This window comes from Cavia porcellus, unplaced genomic scaffold (genome assembly GCF_034190915.1).
Source record: "Cavia porcellus strain 051 isolate PalLab524CR breed Dunkin Hartley unplaced genomic scaffold, mCavPor4.1 scaffold_9, whole genome shotgun sequence".
NCBI classification, from domain to species: Eukaryota; Metazoa; Chordata; class Mammalia; order Rodentia; family Caviidae; genus Cavia; species Cavia porcellus.
The window spans coordinates 32957786-32982056 of record NW_026947492.1 but is presented as its reverse complement, the minus strand read 5'-3'; the positions used below and the strand labels follow the sequence as shown (position 1 = coordinate 32982056).

At 31.3% G+C, this 24271-nt stretch overlaps 1 protein-coding gene across 3 annotated transcripts in view; it reads left to right on the top strand.

Moving 5' to 3' along the window:
- Dync2h1 (dynein cytoplasmic 2 heavy chain 1) overlaps nt 1-24271 on the top strand; it is a 280807-nt gene that overhangs the window by 82487 nt on the left and 174049 nt on the right. For 2 of the 3 annotated variants that reach the window (XM_063256154.1, XM_063256152.1), the window contains exons 55-67: nt 1050-1187; nt 4074-4187; nt 4872-5032; nt 6010-6133; nt 7070-7191; nt 10392-10478; nt 12473-12599; nt 13654-13795; nt 14358-14467; nt 19524-19544; nt 20000-20098; nt 21405-21528; nt 23116-23279. In XM_063256154.1, the coding sequence (XP_063112224.1) occupies nt 1050-1187; nt 4074-4187; nt 4872-5032; nt 6010-6133; nt 7070-7191; nt 10392-10478; nt 12473-12599; nt 13654-13795; nt 14358-14467; nt 19524-19544; nt 20000-20098; nt 21405-21528; nt 23116-23279 (1533 nt within the window). The remainder of the gene's footprint in view (nt 1-1049; nt 1188-4073; nt 4188-4871; nt 5033-6009; nt 6134-7069; nt 7192-10391; nt 10479-12472; nt 12600-13653; nt 13796-14357; nt 14468-19523; nt 19545-19999; nt 20099-21404; nt 21529-23115; nt 23280-24271) is intronic. The other variant, XM_063256153.1, reaches the window with a different exon arrangement.

Sequence of the window (24271 nt, the reverse complement as noted above, 5' to 3'; positions counted from 1 at the left end):
TTAATAGCTTCTCTGCAGTTTATTTCTGTATTTTTCTAAATACGGTGCTTAACTTAAGTGTGATATTAGAATGCCAGCCTCTGAAATTGTTGGCATTTCCTTTCTTAAGTTCTAGCTTCTCTTTCATAGGATAAACTAGAATCCCTCTTAATTGACATAATTTTATCCTAATTTGATACATTTTCATTTATTTTAAATTGCTAACTACACATGAGTTTGGGAGAGTTAATTTCCTAATTTAATTCTTGATGGTGTTTTGAGTAAATTACTTAAACTTGCTGAGTTTCAGCTTAATTGAGTTAATGGTAGTTGTATATATGGGTTTATTAGATAAAATTCCTACGTGAAGAAACTCACTTGAAACCTGTCTTTTATGTTAGGTACTCAGTAAATATTTGTTACATCCCTTTTAAATCATGATTCTTTATCAAAATTTTTTGATTTGTTAAGTGACAGAAATGTAACTTAAACCATACAAGAGAAGGTTTTTTTCCCCCCCGTCCATTCCTTGGATTAGTCATGGAAAATGTGATTAGATACTATAATAGACAGGTTACGGCTGCATACATGTCCACTTAAAGAGTGCAGTTGAGGCATTTTGAATATTACTCTGTGAAAAGCATAAGTGAGGTAGAAAAAATCAAGTCATGTACACTATAAGTGAGTGACCTTCAATAAGAGTCCTAATGAGTCTTTCCTCAGTAAGACTAAAAACTGAAAAAGTTTTACTGAGTTTTTCATTTTTTATTTTCTCTCATCCAACACAAAAAATACAGTGTTTAATCCAATGTTTTATCTATCAAATATATGTTAAATATCTAGCTTTGAAATTTGTTTTCCTTTAAAATCTTTATGGAGTCTGTCATTATATCTTAGAGGGAATAACATTTAGTAAAGCAACAAAATAATTAGCAACAAAAAACCTTACATATACGTGCTTCTGTTCCGGAGGTAACTGATTATATGTTTGCTTGATTCTTCTCTTTCTTACTTGGCTGAGTGTCTGTAGTTACCTTTTTATTTAGCTAATCAATATTTTGTTGATGTAGGCTGGTGTATCTAAACTAAATGAAGCTAAAGCTCTTGTGGATGAACTGAACAGAAGAGCTGGAGAGCAAAGTGTGTTACTTAAAACTAAGCAAGACGAAGCAGATGCTGCCCTTCAAGAGATCACAGTATCAATGCAGGTAATGTTTATAATGAATGCAAAAATGCCAAAAAAAAAAAAAAAAGCATTTAAGTCAAGTTGTCAAACAAAATGAAAAAAATGACATCTTTATTTATATGCATTTAAAAAAATATTGCCCATCTCTCCTAAAACAAATTGATAGTAATGTATATTTAAACTTTTGTGGAAGAGCATAATGTCTTTTCACTTTATTTAGGATCATAATTCTCTCAGTTGACCACATTCTTATTTATCTAAATTCTTTCCATATTTCAAATTGGTATGTGTCTTTCTGTTAACTGATTTTATTTATATTCTACCAGTAAAGTTGGTATTTCTTTCCTTTTTCTTAAAATTCTCTTTTACTCTTTGTAAAATTTCCACTTGTAATATTCTCAAGATTTGTAAATAAATTCTTTATTATTGCATTACAATTTTAGTAATATTTTAGTTATATAGCCTTTTAGTCATTACTGGGTGTGTGTTTGTGTGTGTGTGTGTGTGTGTGTGTGGTGCTGGGGCTCAAGCACTGGGCCTGGTACATGTTAGGCAGGAGCTCTACCGCTGAGCTGCTTCATGACTCCAGCCATTACTTTTCCTTCACCAAAGATTTTCAAAGGAGATTTCAACATCTATCTTACTTAGCTCATCTTTTATGTTTGCTTACTTTCTCAGGATGCTTCTGTCTATTCTCTTGCATGGTGCTATCACCAATATATAACTATTACCACCTCTATCTTTTTCTTCCTTTAGACCAAACCCTTTCATTTATTTATTTATTTTATTGATTATTTAGTTTTTGAGACATGGTCTATCTGTGTAGCTTAGGCTGGCCTTGTCTTATGTAGCCCAGGCTGGCCTTGAACTCAAAACAGTCCTCCTTCCTCATTCTCCCAAGTGCTGGAATTATAGGTGTGTGCACCACCATGCCAGACTTCAGCCCCTTCTTTGACTTTCAAATTCATGTATCCAATTATCACTTAAACATGCCTTTTTGGAAGTGGTATGGGTATTATACTTTGAAATGGGCTTGAAACTGAACTCATGATTTCCATCCTTTATATTTCTTCTTTCAGGTTATGGTAGTATAGTTTAGTTAATTATTCAAGGAAGAATTTATACATTATGGTTCTGTTTTGTCATCTCTTACATGTAATCGATTTTGTCAGTTTCATCTTCTTGGACATGTCTTAAATGCAGTTACCTCATCTATGTTGGTAAACATTACCTAGTCACTAGTTTCTAGTCTAATACTTCTTTTACTAAAGTTGGCTTTAATTATCAGACTAAGGTATAAAGTTGACTTTAATTATCAGACAAATGTATAAATCTCAATTAAAAAGTAAATAGCACAAAATTATAAAAATATCAAAGTTGATATCAAAGTTTAATTAGAATGCTACAGTATTTAACATAGTCTGCTTTTAGTATAATGTTCAGCATAGAGATTATTGGAATACTTATAGAGTCCAGAAGTAGACCTACACATTGAAGTTCAATTGGTTTTATATAAAAATGCCAATTATTTGGGAAAAGGTAAGTTTTTTTAGAAATGGTGCAAGATATTTGGATGTCCATAGGTAGATCAAAACTCCAGATTTTTGCCTTGAATTTTGTAAAATTTGGAATTGTACACTGTTTCATTTTATGGATTATAGATGTAATTATACAATGTTAAATTATAAAACTTTGGAAGAAACTCTTCGTGGCATTAGCTGAGGTAAAGAATTTTTTACATGTGATGCCAAAATAAGAAAAGAAAACAAAAATAGATTTGATTAAAATTTAAAATTAACCTGTCATGATGGCACACATATATAATCCCAACAGGAGGTTTAAAGAGAAGAATTATTAGTTGCTAGCTTGAGGATGACGCGGCAATTTAGTGAGATCCTGTTTCAAAACAAACCCCAAACAAACTCTGGAAACAGACAAAAAACCCCAAAGAAACTCACTGAAGTATTCCCTAGGTCCAATAACCAGTACTACAAAAAATGAAAAGTAATAAAAAATACAACTTACCCTTTTAAATAAATTCTGAAGTAAAAAGGCAAACCACACTCTTGGAGAAAAATACATACAAAACGTGTATATAATAAAGGATTATATTGTATCACGATGTAAGAGGTGTTACAACCCAATAGTAGTCAAACAAAAATTCCATTTTAACAATGGTCAAGGACTTGAATCGGTTGTTTATAAGGAAGACAGAAGAAGGGTTGGTATTATAAAAATTTGCTCAGGATGGAGATTTAGCTCAGAGCCATAGGTGCCTACCTGGCAGGTGTGGAATCATGAGCTCAATCCCAGGTACAAAAGAAAGAAAGACAGAAAGAAAATATGCTAGTCATCAGGAAAAAGTAAAGTAACACTCCAGTGAGACGCCATTAGACCTCTACCAGGAGGGTAAAATTAGAAGACTGAGGGTACAGAGTGGTGGCAAACATGTGAAACATTGGGGGCTCTCTGGTACGGCCTCTTTTCAAAAGTTCACACTTTTTATAAAGTTAAACATAAATGTATTGTGGAATCCAGAATTCCACTTTTAGGTTGTCAGTATTTGGTAATCTATAAAAGGTTTTAGTTTTTATTGTATTTGAATAATTACTTTTGCTGTTCCTGGATTGTTCCAAGATATATATATATATATATATATATATTTTTTTTTGAATTGTCTAAATTTATAAAATAAGAATTTACTGCTTTAGGTGGACAAAATTAAAACAAGAAAACCAAGCTTTCTGATAGAATTACTGTACTTTAGAAGCTCTTATGTCATAGATTCAAAATTTATATCAGAAAAAAATTAATGGAAATTGTTATTTTAAATAGCATTTTTGGTAGGATTCTTTTTAAATATTAGGTGAATCAAAATTGTTGAAATACCACTTAAATATTTCTCTAGGATGCGAGTGAGCAAAAGACAGAACTTGAGAGACTGAAGCATAAAATAGCAGAAGAAGTTGACAAAATTGAAGAAAGAAAAAGCAAAATTGATGATGAGTTGAAAGAAGTACAGGTAAGTTAAAAAATATATATTAAAATCCACTTATTGATTTGGTTCCCAGTTAAATGTAGGAGTGTAAGCATTATTTGTGGCTCAAGGTATTTTCTTATAATATTATCAAAGGTGAGTTTCAACCAGAATATTACTTATAAGAAGAAAAGCAAGAAAGAAAACTTGCTAGAAAAAGAAGTTAATTAACTGATGGTAACTGAAAATACGCTGTTTTCTGTGATCCTTGTTTGATTGTAGTAATAGAAATGTATTATAGACAAACTATTAGCTTCTTTGCAGACTTGACTGAAATTTCTGTCTGGTGGTAAAATGTAAATGCTAAGGGTGGCAAATTGAGCCAGGAGTGGGGGCTCCACCTGTCCTGCCAGCACTCCCGAGGCTGAGGCAGAATCACCAGGTGTTTGAGGCCAGCCTGGGATACACAGTGAGATCAAGGCCAGCAGGAACTCCAAACTGAGACCTTGTCTCAAAAGAAAAACAAAAACTACCAATTATCTCAGGGCAAATTAGACTCTCATGTTGCAGTGTTAGTGGCAGGAAGACTTGCTCAATTTGAGGATTTTGCTATTTGAAGACAATTTTAGTAACTGCAGTTATTTGAATAAAAGACACTATATTATGTTTATAGTTACTTATTTTTAAAAATACATAGTTTGAAAGTAAAGTGACCTTTTTTTGTTTCAGCCTTTAGTTAATGAAGCTAAACTTGCTGTTGGAAACATTAAGCCAGAGTCTCTTTCAGAAATTCGCTCACTGCGTATGCCACCCGATATAATCCGAGACATTCTGGAAGGAGTTTTACGGTTGATGGGCATTTTTGATACTTCTTGGGTGAGCATGAAAAGGCAAGTTTTTGAATTTGTGATGAACATTACTTCAGCAAAAATTCACCTTCTTTTATAATTTTAAATATTTGTTTTGTTAGTATTTCTCAAGCTGACCTTTATATAAATACAGTTACACATGTTGCCCTGAATTTTGAAGATACTATATGTAATCATTTATGCGGATATATATATTTGTCTTCCATAAATGATTGTTAAAAGTGTCAAAAGAGGTAAGGAATGCATTAGAATCTTTCAGAATGTTTCATTTAGTTTAATAATTTATTTGCTTTTTTTGTAGTAAGAACATTGATTTTGTTGTTAAAGAAAATATAATCACTACACACCCTACAGTATTCTACTTTTAGGGTGAGGTGGGAAGAAAAGGGGAGAAAGGAGAGAGGTGAAAAAAGCAAGGAAAGATGGAGATACAGAGGTGGGAGCGACAGAGAGAAGTGAGCCAGCCGTAGATAATATGGGACATGTAAACTAGAAATCCATGAGTAGTAACTAACACACAGACATTCTGCTTCAGGCTTCTCGTTGTAATGTTGGTGTTATGGTCTGCACTGATGTTAAATTCTGTGTTGGGATTTAGGTTGCTGGTAAAGAATTTTTAAAAAATCTGCTGATAGGAGAGGAGATTTAGAGTAAGAAAGCACTTTAAAATACCTTAGTAAAATGTCAGAAAGTATTCTTTCATATTCTAGACCACGTGAGAGTAGTTCACAATGATGTGAGTGGAATAACAACACTGATTCTAACATTTCGCTTCTTGTTCTAGTCTAGTAACAATGTTATTAGATTAGATTATTATATCTTTCTCCAGTTGTCTTTCTTGTGTATTAAAATGATACTACTAAAAACTTATATCTTTAATGTTCTATTATTTAAGTAACTAACACAGTTATATTAAAAGTATTACCTACATCAATTTAATTGATTTTTTCAAGAAATACTTTTATTTGACCTCCTTTGAATTAATATTTTAATTTTAGTTTCCTTGCTAAAAGAGGTGTGAGGGAAGACATTGCAACTTTTGATGCACGAAATATTCCAAAGGAAATAAGAGAGAGTGTTGAAGAACTTCTTTTTAGAAATAAAGGCTCTTTTGATCCAAAGGTATTTTTTTTAACATTTATACCATGTTTTTTCTATTCTGCTTGTCAGATTGTGATGCCTACTCAATTTATCAGTAATTAAGAATCACCGAAAATTACAAAAAAAAAACAAAGACCGTCTGGGTTTTATACTTAGAAAACATTCACTAACAGAATTAAATAAAGTAGAATCCAGTAGCAGAAGGCAATTTATTGTCCTGTTAGGTTTTGAATCTTAGGATCTTCTGTCAATGTTAAATCCATAATTTATCATTTTTTTTGACTTTCAACTGTTTTTCTTGTGTACTTGTCAAGCAATAACATATATACAGATATCAGTGTTAAGATAATTGTATCAAATTTTAGTGTACAGTTTTAAATTCTATAATTTTGTTATTTTTAGAACCTTTATTCAGAATGTTTTATTTATTGTATTTGAAACCAATAATAATGATTTCAAAGTTGCTCTTACATAAAATATATTATATGTATAAAAAGAATCCATTCTTGAACATTGTTACACATGGCACGTGTATCTATAAGTGGAGACAATAGAATAATTATGGTAGTAAACCATAAAGTAACATCTTCATGTTAAAAATTCTGTGTGGTTGAAACAATTAATTTTTTTAAGCCAACAATAAGAGTTCATGGGACTGGGTATGTAGCTCAGTGGCACAGTGCCTGCCTGGCAAACACAAAGCCCTGAGTTTGATTCATAATACCCAAAACCAACAACAACAATGAAAGCAAAAACAAAAACAAATCAAAACAAAATAGAGTTCATATATATTTCTCTTAATCAGACTAATTCACTATATTTTTATTTTAGTTGTAACCCCAAAATTTCATTTTTTGCATTATGTTTTCTAATAAAAGCCTAAATAAAATGCATTTAACTTTGCATTTATTTGAAATCAAGTCAGGAGACTGAATACTTCCTTTTGGTTTTTTTTAGAATGCCAAGCGTGCCAGTACTGCAGCTGCACCTTTGGCTGCCTGGGTTAAAGCCAATGTACAGTATTCCCATGTCTTGGAACGAATTCAGCCTTTGGAAACTGAACAGGCAGGATTAGTATCGTAAGTGCAATACAAAATATACAAAGTGCAATACAAAATATAAGCAACTCTAATACTTATTTTTTATTAATATGAGTTTGTTATATTATTAGTACTGTACAGTATTTATTTTTTGTATTTGAAAGAACTGCCAATATTAAAATATAAAATGATATAAATTAAAAATTAAACATATGCAAAAATGAAAGGACTCACCATCAGTTGGATGACAGAGCCAATTTATTTATTCCTTTATAATGTTGTTGGAAGGATAAGTTGATAAAGACTAAGTTTTATGAAGAAAAATAGTAAAATGCAAAAAGAAAGTTTTGGAATTTAAGGCTTTTATGTTTATTTTCACCATCTAAATTTTAGATATGTGTACTTTTTTTTTTTTTGCAAAATGGTATCTGGGCAGTTAGAAAGATATCATCAATTACTATTGACGCTCAAAGATCTAGTTTGCTGGTACAGTGCTGTTTTTTATTACTGTAGCTTTGTAATACGCTCATAATAACTAAATCAACAGATGGATAGTTAAAGAAAATGTGCTATTTATATACAATGGAGTGCTACTCTGTCATAAAGAAGGATAAATTTGAGTTATTTGTGGGAAAATGAATACATCTTGAGACCATAATACTAAGTGAAATAAATCAAACACACAAACTTAAATATCATATGATTTCTCTTATGTGAGAAACCCAAAATATAAGTAAATTAAACGCAAAATAAAAGATAGTACAAAACAGGGAGACAGATTTCCCTCCAAAAGGGAAGTAGACCAAGGTATAGAGGGAGAGAGAGGGAAAGAAGGGGATTGAAAAAAAGAATTAAGCTGTATTATCTGTATCTCCCCACAATGAATGTAATCAGTATGTATTGTAAACATGTACTAGTAAAAATAAAAAAAAATTAAAAGATCTAATTTCTGCTGGGTATAGTAGATAGTTCAGGCCTATAATACCAGCTGCTCAGGAGCTAAGGCAGGAGGATGGAAAATAAAAGATCAACTTGGGCCACTTAGCAAGATCAAAATAAAGTAAAAGAAATCTCTAGTACTACAAAAGAAACCACACACAAAATCCAAAAAAGAGGTTATGCTGTAGATTGTGCAGTTTTTTACATTTCTTTGAAGAATTTTCAAATATATTTGGGTAGAGTTCTAAACTTTTATTCGTCTTAAAGGCTTCGTCCTCCTGTGCCGACATGGATTAGTTCTTTCATCATTCTGTTCTGAGCTGGGTTAGCTTCTCCTTAGGCCTAATGACGATAGTAGTTACTCAGAGCCTGCTCTTCACCATTATTCTGAAGAATACCTTCTTTTCTTTATTGTGACCTTTCATTATAAATTCTTATGTTTTCCTTAGTTTGTCTTCTGTTTTTCTGGAATATATCCTTCATAGAAGCTTCCTAAGAAAGCGTAAAGGGCTGAAAAATATTTTGGTATCTTTTATGCCTAATAATATAGTTCAGAAATTTATATGTCAATTCTGGGTTATTACATTATTCCTTTGATGGTTTGTTTCTGTACTTTTGTATCATTTGGGATATTTTTGGCTATGGACTAGTAAAATCACGCCTCAAAATGGTTTTTAAAAACTAAACAACATTATAAACAGTAAGGCCCAAACTAGATTGTTTCCAGGGTGGTTAATAATGTACTTCCATGATAATATCAAGGATATAAGTTTTTCCTCATTTTTGACATTCTCAATTTATGTGCAAGTTAGCAGCTTCTTTGGGCAAAGGAGGTTGCTGAAGTTCTTTTCAGACAAGATAATATAGGAATGAAACAAAGATTATTTCTTTACTGTGAGCCATTTTTTTTTAAAAGGAAGCACATCTTTTTAAGAACAATGAAATCTTTATAAGACTTCACCTACCTTGATTTTCTTCTTATGTGTTATGATTGGGTGAATCATTATGTCCCCAAACTAGATAAAGGAGGGATGCACACTGGAACAAATCTGTGGTTCTGTCAGTATTATAGAATGAGAACTTGGTTTGGAGTAGGCAGATGGAAATATTGGCTTTATTTTTTTCATAAATTCATATTAGTCTTCTGTTAGGATACTTGGACCAATCTTCTAAAGTGCTTTTGTATCTGCTGTGATAATTTTAGAGTTCTGCTAACTTGTGAAAGATAGAAAAAGCCATCTTTTCTGGGAAAAAGTGTTCCCAGTATGCAATGAAGTAGTACCCAGTAATACACACAGTGGACCTATTTTCCATGTTGTCTGTCTTATGTTTTACATTTTTAAAAAAAATTTATTTTAAAGAAACACTAAACAAAACAGTAAACAGGTAGAAATAATACATACTTCCAAAGAAAAAATAAACAGTAAGAAAACACTAGTTATGACTACATATTGTCCTCTTATAAATAGTTGTTCAAGATACAAAAGTGTAACATAGAAAGTGGCGATTCCCAGTGTGAGATTTAGGTATTGGCTGTTTAACTTCCAGTGTTTTTGGCTAAGTATGGCCTGGTCATTGGATAGCAACCCCTTCATAATTTTAGTATTTTTAGAGAGCAGCATCATTCATTTTGCTCTAAAGTAATCCCCATGTCTTCTGGGTAGGATGTGCTTAGAGGTGGATGGCATCGGATGGGGATACGATGTGCTTACTGCATTCTGGGTTGGTCCAAAAGCAAAGTCTGCTTCTACTGGGAAGGGCTTTTGAAGTCAAACACTTCGTAATATCAACTTTTAAACAGATCTTTGTATTTGACTTTATTGTTACCTTTAGAGAGACCTGTTCACATTTTCTAAACATTTTGAAATTCTTTTAGTATATCTTCCTGCAGGCATGCAGCTTTTGGCTTTTATGTTCTGGTATGTTATTACTTTTAAAAATTTTATTGCAATTTTTACTTTGTTATATCTTTCTCTTTTGTTCTTCTTACATATTTCATTTTCTTGATTTACTTTAATAATTTTGGGAAGGAAAGAATACAAGTGAATAAGTGAATAGGTTTAGTCTGCCAATTTTATCTAGAAGTCTACATGCACAAATTTTTTAAAACTTGGATTCCTAGGAGTGTCATGGTTAGATGAAAGGAGGCACTTCTAATTTGACCATTAATTCTCAAATTAAATTTGAAGCGAAAGTGTTATGATTTTGAACTACTGACATTCATGTCATTGTCATATATTTACTGCAAGATTATATTTTTAAAAATAATATGAGTTTTATAATGCTGAATTATATCTTAGGAATTTGAAGAGAACTGAAGACAGAAAAAGGAAACTTGAAGAGCTTCTTAATTCTGTTGGTCAAAAGGTTTCTGAACTAAAAGAAAAGTAAGTTAAGTTTGAAAAGTAACTTCCATATTTGAAACTTATACCCAAAGTGATTAATTTTGAAAATCTTTCTGATTACTATTTTATTTTTTGTGATATATCATTCTGAAGTTTGGAAGCATACAGAATAATATAGAATATATGGCTTTATAAATAAATTTTTTCATAAGAAGTCTTTTTTCTCCATCTATTAGTCATTGCTACATATACTCTTTTTCTTTTTCTTTTCTTTTTTTTTTTTTTTTTTTTGTCTTTTTCCTTTTTATCAGTACCAGGGATTGAACTCACGACTGCCTGCTTGCAAAGCAGGCGCTTATGCCGCTGAGCTAAATCCCCAGCCCCGCTACATATATTCTTGAAAACTACTGAGACAATTGAGCAAGATGAATTGAATATAATGAATTAATGCTGGGAGGGTTCATATTGGACATTCCATTTTCTTTTCATTTTAGTTTTGACATTTAATTTTAGACTCCTTTTATATAAGATAATGTTATTGCCACATATTCTGTAATCTTCCCAAGGGCATATTGTAATGATGAAAAATTTCTATACTTTCAAATTGTTTTTCTGCACAGTGTTGAAATTTTTTTCATGTAAATACACTTAAGTTCAATAATGTGTGAAGATATTTAGTATTAAAGTCTTTCATATATCGTTGGTGTCTGCAGTTACTACTTAATATAGCATAAATATATTGATAAGGAATTATTATTAATTTGGAAATATTTTCTTTGAAAGTATGAAAAGTTGAAAAGCTGAAGAATATAGAATTAAATGTAATATGTATGTTATAATTTGTATCAGTTTTTGGAGACATTTCCATGAGCTTCTAATTTTTTTGAAGTGATGTATTTCCTAGATGTTATGGAAGAGATAATTACTGTATCAAGAAGGAATTTATCAGACCAACATTATGACTTTGTTACCTCTAATTTCAGGAAACAAATCTCTGTTTTTTTCTTTCATTCATATATAGCTATATCATACATGTATACATATAAGCTATATATATATATATATATATATATATAAGCTGTATATATATACATTGTGTGTATGAATTTTTCTATCAACATTAATTTACAAGTATACAAGCATGCATTCATACATTTAAGTATATATATAAAATAATTGTACAAATATTTTGAAGGAAGACATTTAAATACAGAGATATGAGCTGTGGCAAATGAGCCATGGATAGGTGATTATGTATAATGGACTGGATAGTTGAGGTGAGTTTTGAAATTTTATTTATATTTTGAGCATGTTGCTGTTTGAGAGGATTGGGCTGTAAGGTAAATATGGATGAGAGTGGTTGGAAACGAACAGAAAATAGGTTATTTTTAAATAATATAAAAATTTTCAGATATTGACATATACTTTTATAGGACTGGAATAAAAAATGAAATTAGAGGGGTAGAATGGATCAGTCTTTTTTTGTGTGTGTCTTTTTGAGACAGGATCTCACTATGTAGTTTAGGCTGGTCTTGAATTCACTTTGTAGCCCAGGCTGGCCTCAAACTCACAGTACTCCTGCCTCAGCCTTTTGAGCATTGAGATTACAGGCATGTGCTACCATGTCTGGTTTTGGACCAGTTTTGAAATAGAGCCTTGACCTCCATACGAGAAATTTGCACATAATATAGTAGGGTAAGGGGCCCTTGTTCAACTTTTTGAGATAAAGAATGATACACTTTCATGTTGGTATATTTGTGTGTTTAATGAGAGATATTTTGTACACAAACATTATGATTATCATTAATTAAATTTAGGTATAAAAGTATACTTACTGGGGCTGGGGATTTAGCTCAGCGGCATAAGTGCCTGCCTTGAAAGCAGGCAGTCGTGAGTTCAATCCCTGGTATCGATAAAAAGGAAAAAGACAAAAAAAAAATTGATGTAAAAAAAAAAGTATACTTACCTACTGAGTGAAAATTTCATTAAACATATATGAAATTTATTTTAATTTTAATTAAATGTTAATGTCTTAGATTTCAGAGCAGGACTTCAGAAGCTGCCAAACTTGAAGCTGAAGTCAGCAAAGCACAGGAAACAATCAAAGCAGCAGAAGTCTTAATTAATCAGCTTGATCGAGAACACAGGAGATGGAATGCACAGGTTTGTTTGATTGAAAGGGTTCCTTTAAAACAGGAAACTTATGGTGAAATGTATTTGTTTCTTTAAAAGGAGAAAATACTAATTACCTTGCAGCTGGTTTTGGACAATTGCTCTAGATACAAGTTCAGTAAATGAATCAGTTCTTAAGTAATATATCTTTATATGGATGAATTTTAGGATAGCACCAATTCATTCTCTTTTCAGTTACCTATGTTTTTGAGAGAAAGGACAGGAATGAAGATGATCTAGTAGAAATTTGGTACTCCTTAGAGTGTTTAAAGCAGTTGATCTTTATCAAGATAGTAATTGTAAGATTCAAAACTGATGTCCATTTATTTCTTGAAATTTTCATTAGTTACCTTTGTTAGTCTTATTTACCCCTCCACCATTTTTTAAGCCAGATTCCTTCTTTCTTATCTGCAAACCCAATAATGTTATCTGCAGTATTCTCATCTCTCACCTGACCCTTAAATAAGTCCATCCTTCTTGTGTCAACTGAATTAAAAACCCAGATGACTGTTTTTCCTCACTGCCTGCTTATACTGTCAATGGCTTGCGAGGCAGGTTAAAAGAGAAAATTTGTTGAATAGTATGGAAATTCTTTCACAATCTGCCTCTAATCAACTTTACTTCTCTCTCTTTTTGCTCCTATATCACCACCCTTTCTGTGTAATCTTATGCTTTTCCTTTACTAAAGTTTTCACAAATGAATCTCCTTTTGTTTGTTTTGTGCCTTTGTTCATATACTATGTTTTAGTTTTATTTTACAAAGTGAAGCAAATGCACAACATTTAATTGTGGTCAGAATCAAAACTTTGCATGCACAATGGTCAGTAGGAAGCTTTAATGACAATGTGTTTATTTTTGCAAATATATTAATATTTCATACTTAAAAACATCGCAGCAAAGTCTAATGTCTTGGTCCTTTAAAATATTGACCATTGTCTCAGGCTAAGGAGTTACTGAACCAACAGTTGATATTTTTCTCCATAAACAAAACTCTGACTTGTTTTCTTCCATGTATATCCATATATACCCCTCTCCCTTTTTCCAGGTTGCAGAGATAGCAGAAGAGTTAGCTACTCTTCCTAAAAGAGCTCAACTAGCTGCTGCATTTGTTACATATCTTTCTGCTGCTCCTGAGTGCCTGAGGAAAACCTGTTTGGAAGAATGGACCAAGTCAGCTGGTCTTGGAAGTTAGTTATTCTTGAATTAGAAATTTTAGTGTATTAAAAATGTACCCTTGACCAATGTTATTATACTTTATTTAAATGGGAAAAATTTTCTGTAACTTACAGGAATACTATAACTACTTTAGATTTGCCAGGCTTCCCATTTTTGCAAGTTGCTTTGTAAGTAAGAGATGTGCATTTCTAAATTACTGTCAGAAACAGGAGACTCAATTTTTTTGATACTGCAGCTGAACATTGTAATTTTACAGTAATTTAATATGATGAGATTTGATTCTAAAATTTCTTGTGAACTTTCTGACTTTCATTGAATTACTATGTTGGTAAAACATGCAGTGCGGGTGAATAAGATTTAACTGAGTTCTGCCTCATTGAACTTGCTTTTTTTATTTTATTTTTTTTAACCTTTACCCTTGAGGTTTGGGTGGTTTGAGTGGAAGAATGGGTTTCAAATTAGGGGTTGTCATCGACTTTTTGCTTTAGAAAATTTTAGATAGTTTCATTTCCTTTTCTTCATCAATTGTAAGATCATTTTAGTAAGATATTATTGATATGTTTACCTTTTCAGAATTTGATCTGAGGAGATTTCTTTGTACTGAAAGTGAGCAGTTAATTTGGAAAAGTGAAGGCCTTCCATCAGATGACCTCTCCATAGAAAACGCTCTTGTTATATTACAGGTAATTAGTTTAATTTTCCCAGAAATTTTTGAAGCTTGTTGCAGGAACTTTGTTCTTTAAATTCTTAGACTTTGTTATTTTTTTCATAGTTACATAAAAGTGAAAGTATTTTGCTAATGGAAATATGTTTATGATTCAGCTAGTAAATGCATATTTTATTTCATGTTAAAATAAAAAGATTAACTAAAGTGGCATTTTTTGATTTTAAAATATTCTAAATTCAACTCTCTTTAATAATAATTATAGTATTTTAGATGTACCTGGCCCATTTGGTTGTATGTGTTCTTTAATATATAACTTCTTAACCTTTATATTGTATGAGACAAAGTTATTAAAAGTGAACATAAATTTTGAGTTACAAGTTAGAGATGACTAAGCATATTTTAGAAAAATTTGAGTTATAAATTAAGAGATGACTATATACATATTTTAGAAAATCTTACCTTTATTTGTATAAGACAAAATTATACAAAGTGAACATAAATTTTGCGTTATAATTTAGAGATGACTATATGCATATTTCAGAAAATTTCATATTCTATATATTTTTACTTTTTCTTTTTTCTCTTTTTTGGTAGGGAGACAGTGCCTTGATATGTAGTTTAGGCTGGTCCTGAACTCATTACATAGCCTCAAAAATTACATGGCCTCAAAAATCACAATGATCCTTTTTTCTTAGCCTCACCAGTGCTGAGATTTTAGGCATGCACCACATGCTCAGTGGTATGTTTTCATAAAGTTGAACATACTCTGATCTTCTTGGTAGTAAATGTGAAAACCAAATTCAAAACTGTGTATACAAATAAATCTTTGAGTAAAATTTGATTTGAACCTTAACATGACTGTCCTTTCTGATATTCTTCTGATAGACAGAATTCTGATAGAGTACTTGAAAGACAATATATCCTCCTTGATAAAGTGAATTTCTGTTATCTATCTCAATGTTTGCACATGTTAATGTCAGTATTGTTTTTCCTCTCTGTAACCTTTATTTATGTCCACACATCATTTCCTTGTTCTGTAAGTCTATAGTCTCAAAGAAGGGATAAATATTAAATTTTTTTTTCAGGTAGGATAAACTGAATCATAAATTTATGTTTTGGGCCCTGTTCATTATTGGACAATTGACTTCGTTTTATTAGACATATTAAATAGCTAGCCCAATGTTGGCTCATTTCTTTGATGTCTTATTAGTAGAGAAGTTGCTCACAACAAATTCGATAGCTTTGTCTTACACTAATCTAATTTTTGCTTTATGTTCAGTTTGCTTTTGACCACTTTCCATCATTGTTTTTTCAATAGAACTATAAGCGTGGCACTCTACATATGTGTGTAAATAAATTCATTGTATTGTTAACTATTTTTACTATGTTTGTAATCCTTTTCACAGGGTTTCATAGTCCCCTTTTCTTCCTATTTCAATATAAGAGTGAAATTTTTATAAATTAAAAAAAATACTAGGTTAAGAATTTTTTTCTGTAAAGTACTATGGGCTAAACTTTAGAAAAATATGTGTTCATCAGAATAATTTATATTTTTTGCTGATAATAATTGAAAATAATTTTGTGATTTGAATTTTCTACATAATGGTTATGGGGAAATTGCCTTTGAAATTAATAATACATTTATGTTTACTTTGTATTTAATAGTACCATGCTTCTTTTAGATACTGATGTATATATTATATGAGACAATAAAAATTATTTGCAAAGATTTATTAGGGTAGCTAGTTAATTTGTTAAAGTGAATTTGCCATTATGTCAACATTTTATCTCTAAGGTAGGCTAGTTTTAAAATAATTTGTTGTAATTAAGAGTGTGATTGGATAACACATGTTGATTCTATCTACTCATCAACACACTGTGAGCTACATGTGAAATTAAATTGCTAAATAAATACTCCCTGAGCTTCTGAGAAGCTTCCTCTGAGGGAAGATGGCAGACATGATAAATAAGATGTACTTTTGATTCCAAGGTTCATAAAAATTCTCCAGTAAGTATACTGAAACTTTCTTAGATTTAAGCCCTGGAGTTATGCAGTGTTATTGACATCTAGAAAAACCTTTTCTGTTTCAAAGCATTTCCTTACTGTTCCTCCAAAGATGCTTGAAATTTTTATAATTAGGTTAAGCTAATCGTTGAAGTGCATGTATTACCTGGGTGAGGAAAGCCTGGTAATAAGCCAGGTTCTCATCCTTAAACTTTGCCTTCTAAGGAAAATTAATTTTATGTTAGCAAAAAGATTATATAACTTACATCTCTGAGGAGCAGGGAAAAATTTGACAATCAAGATCATATGTTGTGCCTTTCTTGGGCTATGGTTTCTTTACACTTTGCCTGATATAATTGATAATTTCCTTTTACTTTCCAAAGTGTTCTTGTATGAGTAATAAATAGCATGATTTTTAAAAATTGGACAACTCTGGATAATGGGGAGTATAAAGCTGTTAGAAACTGTGGGGAAGGTATATGTGAAAAGCATCCAGAAAGGAGAAGGAAAAGAAAAGTAGTTTCAATTTCAGACTTTATATAAAATTTTTTTGTGAATATATCTATTGGGTATATATTTTCTCATTTATGGCCAACTCAGTGTCAAATTGGTTTTCTTTTGACCACTTAGAATTTCTAAAATATATTTTCCTTCTGCAGTTTGGTGTATGTTAGAGAAAATACAAATTAATTTGCCATTAGTATAATAATATAAAGTATATTAAGGTAAATCATAAAGGGAAAATTCTTTAATTCTTAGATAATAATAATCAGCTTACATGTTGTGCATGTATTCCTGGTTAATAATTAACATTGCAAAGAATTTAAACACTTAACACACTTAACTCACATCTGTTATCCTTTTTGCACATAAGGACATTGAATTATGGAAGAGTCAAATCACAGAATTAATACTGTCAAATATTAGAGCCAGAATTCCAACATAGGCTGATGGCCCCAATTTTTGCTCTGAAACTGCATATCATAGGAATATGTGTATTCATGCATGTGTGTTTAACTTTATTTTTGTTACTATAGCTCTCCTTAGTTAATAAAAAGATCAGCTTTAGTTTTACTTGTAAAATGATTTTGCTCTTATTCCCTGTATACATACTAAAAGTAGAAAAAAACTTGTAGTGTCTTAAATATTTAAAAAATTACCTCTTTCAAAACTGTTCTCAGTGATCCTTCAACATCAAGGAGAAAATTAAAGTAGGTACTTTTTTATATTTCTAGCTTTTGACTTCTCTTTTGACCTGTAATTCCAGCTAATTACTAGATGTTTTTATGTAGGCATCTAAAGCTTCATCTGCCTTTGACTAAATTTGCCTTTTATTTGTCAGGAATCTTTCTGTGACTATTATGGCACATTTAAGCAGCAGCAGCAGCAAGAACAAATGAATGAACAAACAAACAAAAGCAACAACAGACAACTATTCATGCTTTAAAATAATTGTGGTTTCCGCAAGGTTGAGGCTACCTTCAGAATTCAAATATCACCAGTGCATCACTCTCTCCCTCTATTGACAGATGAATTCATTCTGAAATAGGTTCTCTCACCTTCCGTTAACAGTGGTTACTGATATTGATGACTCATGTTTATCATCATAGGAGTTTATCTTATGAGATTAAAGATGTGTCATCCTTCCACTCCTGTCATGTATGTCGGCCTGCCAGAAGGATTCTGTTTAGTTAGCGTCGGTCATCTGCTTATCTTTTGCTCTTTTGTACCCACAATGGTAGATGATCAATAACTCTTATCAAAAGTACATTGAAGCCTAGGTATGATGGTGTACTCCTGTAATCCCAGCACTCGGGAGGCAGAGGCTGAAGGATCACCATGCATTCAAGGCCAGCCTGGACCACATAGGCACATTCAAGGCCAGCCTGCACTTCATAGCGAGATCCTGTCTCAAAGACAAACAACAATAATAAAATACTCCCCAAAACCAAACAAACAAAAACCCAAAATACTTTGAGCGGTACCTACCAGCCAGGAAGGGAAACTTTTCACTGTAAAACTCTTCCTCACTTCCTAACCTATTCCCTCTTAACTGTTTCTCTTTCATTTCTTAGCACTGGAGCTCTCACATCTTGATTTAGTGGTGCAAGCTACATAACCTCAATCGTTCTCACTTTTTAGTTTTTTATGTAGTTAATTATTATTTATCTCGACTTGTTAAATGTATTTCTCACGTATCTCAAAAAATGTCTCTGCTTTAGCTATAATGCTGGTGGCTTCATTTCTGCCTTTATTATTTTTAGTTTGATAAATACAGTATACCTGCCCCTACCATCAGTTCCTTTACTGTTGAAATGATCTGAGTCATTAATTTGATCGTGATTTTACCTCAATTAATATATTTCATTAACCTCTCAGTGCCTGAAGTACAAAAATTTCATTATCTTTATGCATGACATAAGTGCTTTTCATGATCAGACTTCAGATTACTTTGCTGTTTTAAATGTACCATTTTTGCCCATGTTTTTTGATCCTGCTGTGTCAAACTACTAGGAGCCAAGCTTTTTTTATTTCTCTCTTAAACATAGTATTGCCTGAAATACCATTTCACTTTGTTGTTCAGCTAATCTTTTACTGTTTTTTGGCTTGAATTTTCTAGTGGTCTATGCCAATTCCACCTGTCATCTTCGTGGAGTTTCTTGTATACTTCATGATAATGGGATTTTCATTTTTGCTTCTTTATTGGATGTGAAGTTATTGAGGACAAGGTTTTTCTGCTTTCTGTAACCCTAATTTTATCTAATGTATGATGAATGAATGAATGAATGCAAGTATGAACCTATGATTCAATTAATGTGAGAATGAAAGTTGAACAATTCTGAATCTATTATAATTTGCTTAATGTAAAATTTGACTACATTTAATCATGGAGCATGATGGTAAAATTGTACCTTAGAAATTTTGTCTAAATCTCTGGAAGTGTATAAATCAAATGAACATAAACTTGTAAGTACTCTTTGAATTTGTTAAGCATAATTTCTTTGCTAAAAATAGGATTTTGAAACGTTACCATCTTTTTCTTTCCTTTTTTTTTAAACTGCATCAGATCATTGCTTTGCAATCATGGGTAAGAACTTCTTTAAAATTTTAATATAATTACTCTGATAGGCAAGATCTAGCAGAATTATGAAACATTTACTGTTAAATACTAGCAAAAAATTAGACTGAAAACTTACAGTAACAAACCACATCATTTTGGTAGGAATCATACATTTATTTGATGGAACAGCACATGAAACCTCTAGACACAGCTGCTGTATAAAGGTCATAAAGTGCTGTCACATGAGAGTGGTATGGTAGGCATAGCCTACTTGGGTGCAAACAAAAATGAGTCATCTGTATTAAAGTGGTTTGTGATCCCTATAAACTCCATCTTTGTTTCCTTCTTGTGGTTGTATTTTTTTGTGTTGCCCAAAGCCAGAAAGAAAACTTCATTTCATAATTTTTAATACTTTTTATGAATTTATTTACTTTTAAATGAAAACTTAATCATTTAAATAACTTTACTTTTTCTTAAACTAGAGTCGAGTGTGCCCGTTTCTTATAGATCCTTCTTCCCAAGCTACGGAATGGCTAAAGACACATTTGAAAGACTCACGTTTGGAAGTTATTAATCAACAAGTATGTGTGCTTATAATTTAGATTTCAACTAAAAATAGTATTTTATAGTAAAATAACTCTAGATCTATATCATAAAGCATGTATTCCAGACTGAGTCCTATAGTTTACTGGTATGGTTACAGGGGAAAGAAATATAACTCCTAGGTTCAGTTTTCCAACTGTTAAAAGATGAGAACATTTATTTGGTGCTAGATAGCAATCTAACCCCTGGGAATTTAATAATGAATAAAGGCACAGATTCTGCACTTAAGAATATGGCACTATAAGTTAGAAAGACAAATAAGTACACTATTTAAGTTATGATAAAGGATATAAATATAGAGTGATATTTAATTAAGTTATTAATTTAGATTAGAAAATAAGAAAAACTTAGTAGTTTTATTTATACCACCATTACCACAAACACTAAAATAATACATTGTACTATGATATTACTATTACAATTTCATTAATCAATAGAAATTTCTTAGCTTTGTTAGAATAGTATTAGACCACTATTTTATATGCATTTCATTGTTGAGTGAAATGTTATAATGCAGCACATGACTGTACTTGAATCTCTTTTCATTTTTAAAACTTTAGTTGGAGGCCTGGAGTAGTATTTAAAACCACTCTCTCTGGCCAGAGAGTCCCAACATTTTTAATGGTGTAGAATTTTGTCTAGTCTCACACCAAGAAAAGCTTATTGGGATTCATCATCTTGCCTTTTCCCCTCTATTCAGTGTTTGATTTGGAAGGTAAGCATATTAGATCCTTGTATAATAAGGGAAATTTGGGAAAACACTTATTATATAAGAATCTAATCCTATTAATGCCTGCTAATTTATTTCAGGTAAAATTTGATATTTTATTCTATTATTTTTCATTATAGTGAAGAATTAAAGGTTTTTATAGTAGGAGAAATAAAGAGTTGTTATTCAGTGGATATAGAGGTTCTATATGTACATGAAAGTGTTCTAGAGATGCACTGCCCACAGTATTACAATTAATAATACTGTAATCTACACATAAAAATTGGCTCTGAGAGTACATATTATTTGGATTCCTTTTTTGCCACATTAAACATGTTATAAAATTCTTGTTTTTATACATCTATGTTATGACATTTTAATGATTATGTTTTCAGTTAATTCAGCACCAAGTACTTCCAGCTAGAAAAAAATCACAAATATAATTTGAATTATTAAAATGTATATTATATTTAAATATGCTATCCCTATTAAAACTTTCACTGATCATCTTTGAGGCTCTTTGAAAATACTAAGGTCATAGAGGAATTAATATGTAGTCTTTTTTATTCTCATAGGATAGTAACTTTATGACAGCTCTTGAGTTGGCAGTACGTTTTGGGAAAACCCTTATTATACAAGAAATGGATGGTGTAGAGCCTGTACTTTACCCACTGTTGAGGAGAGATCTAGTTGCTCAAGGTAAACATTTGAGTTGCCAGACTACCTATTTTTTTGGTTTTGTTTTTCTACTCAACATCTTTCTACTTCTTTATTGGCATATGTTGCAATACATTGTATTACTTTCATTTTGAGGAATTGGTGTATGTAAAGGTTACATTTGTTAAAAGAGAAGGTTACATTTGTGATTAATTGTTGTATGTATTTTTAGTAGGTTGTTCTCCATAGGAGTATGTCTTTGCTAATTCAGTTGGGTTTCAGTGGCCCAATAGCTTGAAGATTGATAGGCAGTTACTTCTCCATCAGGAACAATTTTACCTTCTGGAAATGTTTACCAATGTCTAGAGAGATTTTTGAATCTATTCCAGACCTATCTTAAAGGGATGTAGTATCTTCCAACAAATACAATTTTTCCAACAAAAATTGTCAGTAGCGCTGAGGTTAGACACCCTAAGTTAGTTTAGTATTTCTGACCCACGAATCTTTGTACAGCTATGTTTCAACTGGTGTCAGAGTAGCATACTTTATAGCCAAGAACACTACTTGAAGTCTGCTAATTGTACAAACTATCCAATGCTATATAGATTGCTGGAAATTTTAGTTGTGTTTGGTAGATGATTATAGCATTGGATTGGCTTTGACAATCTGTGGCATTATTTATAGGTCTCTTTAATTCTGTATGCCTGAAAGATGTAGGAACCAAAAGCAAGGATTGATTTACAAGTGCTTAGCTTATTTCCAAAGTTACTGCTTGGAGAAGCTGCCATTCAAATCCATGTTTGTGAACATGATAAGAAGCTATTTCCAGGTTTAGTAGACAGACATTTATCCTTAAATGAGCTGTGGGATAGCTCTGTGGGAAATGTCCATTTGGTCATTTGTGTGGCAGGGTTTTAGATTTCCCTTCATATCATTTATGAAAAATTAGTTATACCTGAATGGTATACAATATAATGTCAATGGTTTTGTCAGGAAAGACCATTAAATGTTGTAATTTTTAAAAATATCTTCTGTGGAGAAATGTCTCTTATGATCTTTTTCTTATTTTTTAAAAATGTGCTGTTTCTGTGCTATTGAGTTGTAAGAATTTTTAATAAATTTTGAATATTAACGGTATCTGATGAGTGACTTGGAATTTTTTTTTTCAGTCCATAGGTTACCTTTCATTTTGTTGATAATGGGTATCTTTACAATTATGTATTCATAGGTTTTGTCATTTTGTTTCAAGTATTATATCTTATGTATCTTTTGATGAATTTAGAAATAGAGAATAGTATGTAATTGAGTTTCTATTTTTATCATCTCTAGTCAAGTGTTTTAGAAAAATTTAGACTATGAAGCACAGCTGATATTAAAACTATTCTGAATATAATTAGACGTTCCCTTACTGCTTCAATATCCCTGCGTATATTAATGAATACTATTATTCTTGCTTATGTAAGTGCTGATTTATAAGAGCATTCTAATATATTCGATAACTGAACTTTTGCTGTGTTTTGGGCCATCTTAAAAAGCCTATAATATATTTATAAGTAGTTGAATCTTATATTTTTAAACATTATGCAGCAAAATTAAAAACATTCAGGCTAATTGTCTTTTTTTTTATAGGGCCACGTTATGTGGTACAAATAGGTGACAAAATTATTGATTACAATGAAGAATTCCGTCTTTTCTTAACAACAAGAAATCCAAATCCATTTATTCCACCAGATGCAGCGTCCATTGTTACTGAGGTTAATTTTACTACAACAAGAAGTGGATTGCGAGGCCAGGTATATAAAGAAAGTCATAATTTATTTAATTTAGAATGTTTTTTAGCTTCATATACCTGTTAGACATTTTGAGTTGAAAGACAGTTTGTTAAACTGATTACTGTTTATGTTTGGGAGTTTGAAAATGTACTTGTGAATTAACAGTTCAGGCTTATTTTATCATTGTGTTAAATACGTGTGTTGGGTCCTAGCATCAAATTGTTGCTTCTTCTAATATGACTAATTTTTAGCCTTATTTTTGTCAGCTGTGCTAGAATTTGAGAGACAAAGTTTTCATAAACAATAAGATCTGTGCTTTATTTTTTAATTTTGAAAAGAAGCTTGTAAAAGTTGCAGTTGATTGACTTATTTAGATAGTTGAAAGTCTTTGATTCCTGTGCTGGTATTTTGTTTTAATCACTAGAATCTGTGCATCTTTAATTTTAATTGGTGTATATATAGCTCATTACAGTTTAATATTATTGCATTAATTTCAAAATCATTTTTTATGTCCAGACTTTTACATGTATATCTAGTCATTTTTTCTTCTTGAAGTATGTCAGTTGACTTTTATGTCAGTGTCATTATTTTTTTAGCTAATCTAACAATAGATATTTTTCTGTTTTGATAACGTACATTTGCTGTAATTTTTAAAACTATTCCTTCTAAGTATTGTTTTCTTACTATACTATAGGACTAGGATTCACTGGATATATTTTATAAATGATATCTTTTGATTGACTTGATTATGGCTTTTGTAAATAAAACAATGTAATAGCCATTTAACACTTAGCAAAATCACTCCTTTCTTCTAAAAGCTCTCCACAGTAACTATTGAAAAGAGCTGTGTGGGTCTTACTTTACAAGAAGTATGGGAAGATGCTTATACAGCAGATTTTGGGAAAAAATATATTTATTTATTCATCTTTGTTCCAAGAATTGAACTCACAACTCATGGTTGCCAGGCAATTGCTGTGCCACTGAGCTATATCTCTGTGCTAAGTTATATATTT